At 48.9% G+C, this 6,347-nt stretch overlaps 1 protein-coding gene across 4 annotated transcripts in view; it reads right to left on the reverse strand.

Moving 5' to 3' along the window:
• Positions 1-6,347, reverse strand: part of CRHR1 (corticotropin releasing hormone receptor 1) — a 58,887-nt gene that overhangs the window by 3,716 nt on the left and 48,824 nt on the right. For all 4 annotated transcript variants that reach the window (XM_006897813.1, XM_006897812.1, XM_006897811.1 and 1 more), the window contains 3 exons: positions 1,930-2,036; positions 584-704; positions 228-381 (listed from right to left, as the gene is read on the reverse strand). In XM_006897813.1, the coding sequence (XP_006897875.1) occupies positions 228-381; positions 584-704; positions 1,930-2,036 (382 nt within the window). The remainder of the gene's footprint in view (positions 1-227; positions 382-583; positions 705-1,929; positions 2,037-6,347) is intronic.

Genomic DNA, 6,347 nt, shown 5'->3' on the forward strand with positions numbered 1-6,347 from the left:
GCTGTCACCAAGGACTAGGGAACCTCAGTACAGCCCAGGGCCTGAGGGGAGCCCTGAGGGTAGAGCTCACACCCACAAAGTCCCCTTCAAGGTGTCCCTGAGCAGGAGCAAAGGACTATGGGTGCAGCCCACTACTCCCACCTGAGCCATGGCCCTGCAGCCCCCAGCCAGCCGGCCTGTGTCTGGGTGAGGGTGAGGAGTGGGCAGCTGGGGGTGCCCCTGCTCACCCCAGCCGATGCAGATGAACATCCACTTGCGCAGCCGGTTGGTGGAGTAGGTGAGAACGATGGCCGTGTGCAGGTAGCAGCCCTCGCCGAGCATCCAGAAGAAGTTGGTCACATGGAAGTAGTTGTAGGCAGCTGTCACCAGCCTGCACCAGGCCTGCCACCCCCAGTCCCACCAGAGACAACCATGAGTCAGGGAGGGGGGGAGGAGCAGAGGCAGAGCAGCACCCCACCTTCGGGCCTCTTCTCCACTCCTCTGGAGAGCGAGACCCCCACCCCAGGCCTGTCCCCCAGGGAAGCCCAGCCTCTGACTCTGGGTTGGGCCCCGCCTCGCGCCCCCCGCCCCAAGCAGGACGCACCACGTTGCTCTGGTGGACTTCGGGGCTCATGGTGAGCTGGACCACGAACCACGTGGCGTTGCGGAGGATGAAGGCTGAGATGAGGTTCCAGTGGATGATATTTCTCAGGCACCGGATGCTCCTGGAGGCAGCAGGGATGGGCAGATGACAGGAGCAAGGGGAGAAGTGAGGGATGGAGAAGGTCCCAGTCTCATTCCAGCCCAGATACCCGGATGGGGAAACGGAGGCTCAGAGAAGAGCTGACTGGTCATGTGGGAGGTGACAGCAGCGAGGCCCTTCTTGTTTGCAGCCCTCTCAACCAGGGGCTGCTCACTGTCTGAGGTCCTCCTCCCTTTGTTCTCATGGGCCCCTCCTTCCCCTGCAGTTCAAGGAGGATTGAGGTCAGAACCACGTCAAGGTGCAGCTAATCTCTGAAGACATACAAGCCTCCTGTGAGGTCAGTGATCTCCATTGCTGCCATGTGTGTAGTACTGACTTCATGTAAAGCGCTCTGTGTTTCCCTTACAGTCGTCAAAATGGCATTCCCCTCACTAGCTACGGAGGCAGAAGGTGATGCCCAGAGAGGTGAGTAACTGGTCTAAGGATGCCCAGTTGGGATGTGTCTGTCAGGACCTGGACCAGCTGGGCTCCACGTCATGTCTTGGAACACTGTGGTGCAGATCAAGTTCAGGAATCAGGCTCAGGGAGGGGACGAGCCATCTCATGGAGACATCCCACCGAGGTCTCTCCTCTGCAGAGGGGACTCTGGCTCCCCAGAGAGAGGACCAGCAATAAAAGGAACTCCAAGCTCTGCTGGTCCCCACCCCATCCCTAAGGGTGTAGGCTCCATGGAAGTCTCTCTGGGGGTATTCTGAGCTGCCTTCACTCTCATCCTGCTCCCCTCACCCAGAATAAAGGACCAGCATGAGGGGTCTATGTTGAGAAGGCTCAATTCTCAGCCATGCTCCCGCCCTCCCCATTCCTGGCACAGCCCTGACTGGCACTGCCACCTGCATTCTTGGCAATAGTGCTGGGGCTCCAGGTCAGTTCCCAACTGAAAGTGACAAACTCCATGGAGTTCCTATCCCCGTCCCCTCAAGTGGGTGTTGCTGGCTTGGTGTGGACAGCACAAGGCAAGCCTGATCTTTGTCCCCACCCTCCACCTAGCAGGTCTTAGAGAGAGACAAAAGTTATTCACCAAAGGTCCCAGGTAGCCCAAGACATCCTCTCCCACTGAAATAAGGGGGCAGGATCCCCTCCTACCAGCAGCCCCACCCCAGAGTCACCCATCGCTGAAACTCCTCCACTCCACAAAGGCCCATGTACAGGATGGGGGGGGGGGGGCGTGCAGCCCAACAGCCTCTCACCTGAGCCGCAGAAAGAGGACAAAGGCCACCAGGAGGGCCCCCAGGGAGATGCAGTGGCCCAGGTAGTTGATGATGACAGCAACATGGTAGTGCACCTTGCTCTTCTTCTGAGGCAGGAGAGAGGGACAGAGGTCCTGTGAGGCTCCCTGCCACCCACTAGGCAGGGAAGCTCTCTGAAGACAGTGCCCCATCAGTGACCAAGACAGAGTGGGCAACTGTAGATTCCTGTTTCCTCTCTCAGAGAGCACTGCCCTGGAGTGGTGCTCCCACGTTTGAGGCTGTGGTGCTGAATGCCAGTCTCTGCGCACAGCTCCAAGTTGTGGCAAAAAGCACCAGTTGGTGGATTTTCTCCATCATGTAGGTACGTGATGTGCATGTGCCTGCATGGTTCACAGCTGTGCTTCCACGCCCACATCTATCTACCCACCTTCCCAGTAACCCCACCGTACGTGACCTCATTGGGTAAGGAGACTCCAGTCTTCTAGGACTTCCTTTCACCCAATTTCCGGTGGATTACCTACCTTCTTGGTTGCCCCCTAAAGCTCTCCACAGCATCATTAGATGCTAATCCACAGCATTATTGTTGTTGTTATGTACAAGTCAGAATCAACACATAGCGACCCTCTAGGGGGTTTTCAGATGCACTAAATCACACAAGAGACTGCCTGTCTTTCTCCCACGAAGCAGCTAGTGGATTCAAACCATGTGCCTTTGGGCTGACAGAACAGCTCCTTACAACTAGGCCACCAGAGCTCCGTACAGCAGTGTAATGGCAGAGAAGCTATTAAAGAAATCTCTCTAACTCCACAATTCACTTCCCAAGTCCTTTGTTACCACCAGCCCAGAGGTTCTGCCTCAAGGGGACAGTTTTCTCCCGGAACTGGAACAGCTAGCCCCCTCTTACTTTCTAATTCATTTAATACACCGATGAGGGCTGCAAATGCCACGGTCTTCATCTTTCCAATAAACCTAAGCCCAGAAGTAACAGAGTCTTTTTCATGTAAACTGTTTTATGTCTGTCATTGTCTCCAACCCTCAAGGCAATGCAGTGGCAAGAGCTAAAAGGGTTAGTATGCAGGAGACAACCCAAAAGCCAAAAAAACTAGTCCAGAGGGATAATGACTTGCCCAGAGTCAGCCAACTTCAAGATTGGTTCTTATCTGCACATCTGAGGCTGTGTGAGTTCCCATCTCATAACTGGAGGCTGGCTGGCCTCCAGTGCCCAATGCATTGCAGGCTCTTGCCTCCCCAGAGCAGAGCCTCCATCACCCTTTTCCAGGACTCAAGTGAGCAGAATTCAGGACACAAAGGCCTCGCACTTAGTGTGCTCAACATATGTATACCGAGTGCCAGGGCTCTGTAATCCCACAAATCCTCTCAGCATACACCTCCTGTTAGCACCTTCTTTTCTTATTCCTTCCCAGGCTTTAAATTGGTTCATTCTGGTTCCCTTCTCTGCTAAGACTTTGCCTTTCCCCCTCACAGATGTACTGAATTAGAATTTACATTTATATTTAAGTGTCTTGGAAAGAGGAAACTAATACTTTTCAGCCCTATCAGTACGGGTAATCACCTCCTGTGCAATTAACTCCCTCTGAAAACTCCCTGGAAGGTAAGCTATGGATTGGTTCTGACTCGAAGGTACACAAAACCTCCAACATCATCAGTATATTAAGCATACACAAGGTCTTCCTTGTATGTGTATGGATAGTATCCTGTCTCTCACAGCATTATACTTCGGGATGGACCTTGAAATATTCTTTTGACTATGGATGACATTTCTTTTCAATTTGTTGTTTTCAGAATAGTTGATCATGTGATTATTAAAAATGGCCAATATTAGTCCATCTCAAAGCATTAATACCTAGGATAGCAGTAGTCATGAGTTCAAAATGCATTTAATTTTGATAACTTTCAGCTTTCCTAGATTCATACAATGAAGAAGGATGACAGAAGAAAAATGTATGCCTTTGAGCTGTGGTGTTGGGGAATAGTACTGAATATCCCATGGGTGGCCAAAAGAACAAATACATCTTAGAGACAGTGTAGTCAGAGGGCTTCTTGCCGGCCAAGATAATAAAGCTTTGTTTCACATACTTTGGGCATGTTGCTAGGAGAGGTTATTCCTTGGAGAAGGAACTCATCTTGGAAAGGTTGATGAGAGAGAGAAAGACCCTCAACCAGGTGGATTGACACAGTGACTGCTGCAATAGGTTTGAGCGTGTCAGCAAGTGTAAGGATGGCACAGGGCAGGGCAGGTTCACATCTGTTGTTCACAGGGTCGCGACGAGTTGTACTCGACTCAATGGCATCTAACAACAACAAACAACATTTAATGTTCCAATTATCAATGGACGTTTGCAGCTGCTTCTCGTCATTTTTGAGTCTTGTCACACCAGCAAATGAAGGTCCTTTAGTGGGTGAAAGCTTTACTCCCCCCCCCCCTTCATTACAGTAAACTTGACTTTGAGGAGCCAGCTTCTCCCAGTTGCATTTTGAGTGCCTTCCAACCCGAGGAGCTCAGCTTCCAGCATTAAATCCAACAGTGTTCTTCCATTGTCCATAGAATGTTCAAAGGCCTGCTATTTCAGAAGTGGACGGCCTGTCATGCTTGTGAATCTGTCTTAGTCTGGAAGTTCCACTTAAACCTGTCCTCCATGAGTGACACTGCTGGTATTTGAAACATTGGTGGCATAACTTGCAGCAACATACAAGCCACCACATTATAGCAAACTGACAGACGAGTGTCACAATAGTCCTTAGAAAATAAAGGATAAGTTATTGCAGCTGGCTCCCCTCACAACTGAAAAGGCGGTACGATGCCTGATAGACCGCTTTAGAGTTTGGAGGCAACATAGCCCGCATTGGGGTATGCTACTCTAGCCTATACATTAAGTGATTTAAAAAGTCATTAGCTTTGACTGAGACCCAGAACAAAAGAAGACACCACAACAGATTCAAGCTTCTGGGCAAACTGCTCTGTCACTTGAGCCATATGATTTGGTTGTTCCAGTGGTGCTTGAAATGTCAGTGGCAGACAGAGATTCTGTTTTAAGTCTCTGGCCAGCCCCTATTGGTGAGTCATATTACAGACCCTTAGGGTTTTGGAACAAATCCCTGTCATCCTCTGAACATAACTACTCTTCTTTTGAGAAACAACCTTTAGATTGAGACTGAGTGCCAACAACTTTTGGATTGAGTATGAACCACCAAATCACCATGTGGCCTGAGTTACCTATAATGACCCACTAAGTTTAGCTGGATGTGCACAGCATCACTCTATCATTAAATGGAAGTGATACGTATGATATCAGATTCAAGTAGGAACTGAAGGCACAAATGTTTGGGAAACAATTGGCACCTTTGGCCTCTTTGAGAGTATCTTATGATTTATTGTTTAAGGAAGAGAAAATGAATGCCTGATTTATAGATGGCTCTGCGTAATACGGACAGCAACAGAACTGAAGTTTCTTTTTAGGACCTCCTCAAAGGACAGTGATGAAGGTAAATCCACCCAATGGACAGAACTTTAAGCAGTGTGCCTGACCGCTTTGCTGGGAAGGAGAAATGGCCAGATGAGTCATTTCTGGTCTTGCCTGCACAGGTATATTCATTCTTGTACTGTGGCCAATGGTTTGCCTAGATGGCCAGGGATTTGGAAGGAACATGATTGAAATTCGTAACAAGGGGGTATGTGAATAGACTTCTTTAGATGGATGAAAGAAATAAAGATGTTTGTGATTCATGTGACTGCTCACTGAAGGGTGAGCTCAGAGGAGAGGATTTTAGCAATAAAATAGTCAGAGCAGCACCTTCTGTGGAAACTTGCCATCCTCTTTGCACAGCCACTCCTAATGGACACATGAAAAAAGACATCATGTGGCAAGAATAGAAATTTTCCCTGGGCTTAGCAATATGGAGTTTCACTCACCAAGGCTGACTTGGCTACAGCCTTAGCTGAATGTGTAATCTTGCAGTATCTGAGACCAACACTGAGTCTTTATTGCGGAACCATTCCTTGAGATAATCACCCAGCAATGTGGTGGCAGGTTGATTACATCGGACCACTTCAATCATGGAAAAGGTAGTGGTTTGTTATTACTGGAATAGACACACTCTGGATATAGATTTGCACCTGTTATACATCTGGAGAGCTGGACAATGACTAAAGATAACAGAAAAAGAAGAAAAATAAGATGACAGAAGACTTGATGTCTTTGAGCTGTAGTATTGGAGAATACTGAATATTCCATGGTCTGACAAAAGAACAAACAGACATGTCTTAGAGAAGGTGCAGCCACAGGATATGAACAGGCATTTCACCGAAGACGACATTCAGATGGCTAACAAACACATGAAGAAATGCTCAAAATCCCTAGCCCTAAGAGAGATGCAAATTAAAACAACTATGAGATATC

This window comes from Elephantulus edwardii, unplaced genomic scaffold (assembly GCF_000299155.1).
Source record: "Elephantulus edwardii isolate Elephantulus edwardi_28Jun2011 unplaced genomic scaffold, EleEdw1.0 scaffold00216, whole genome shotgun sequence".
Taxonomy (NCBI): Eukaryota; Metazoa; Chordata; class Mammalia; order Macroscelidea; family Macroscelididae; genus Elephantulus; species Elephantulus edwardii.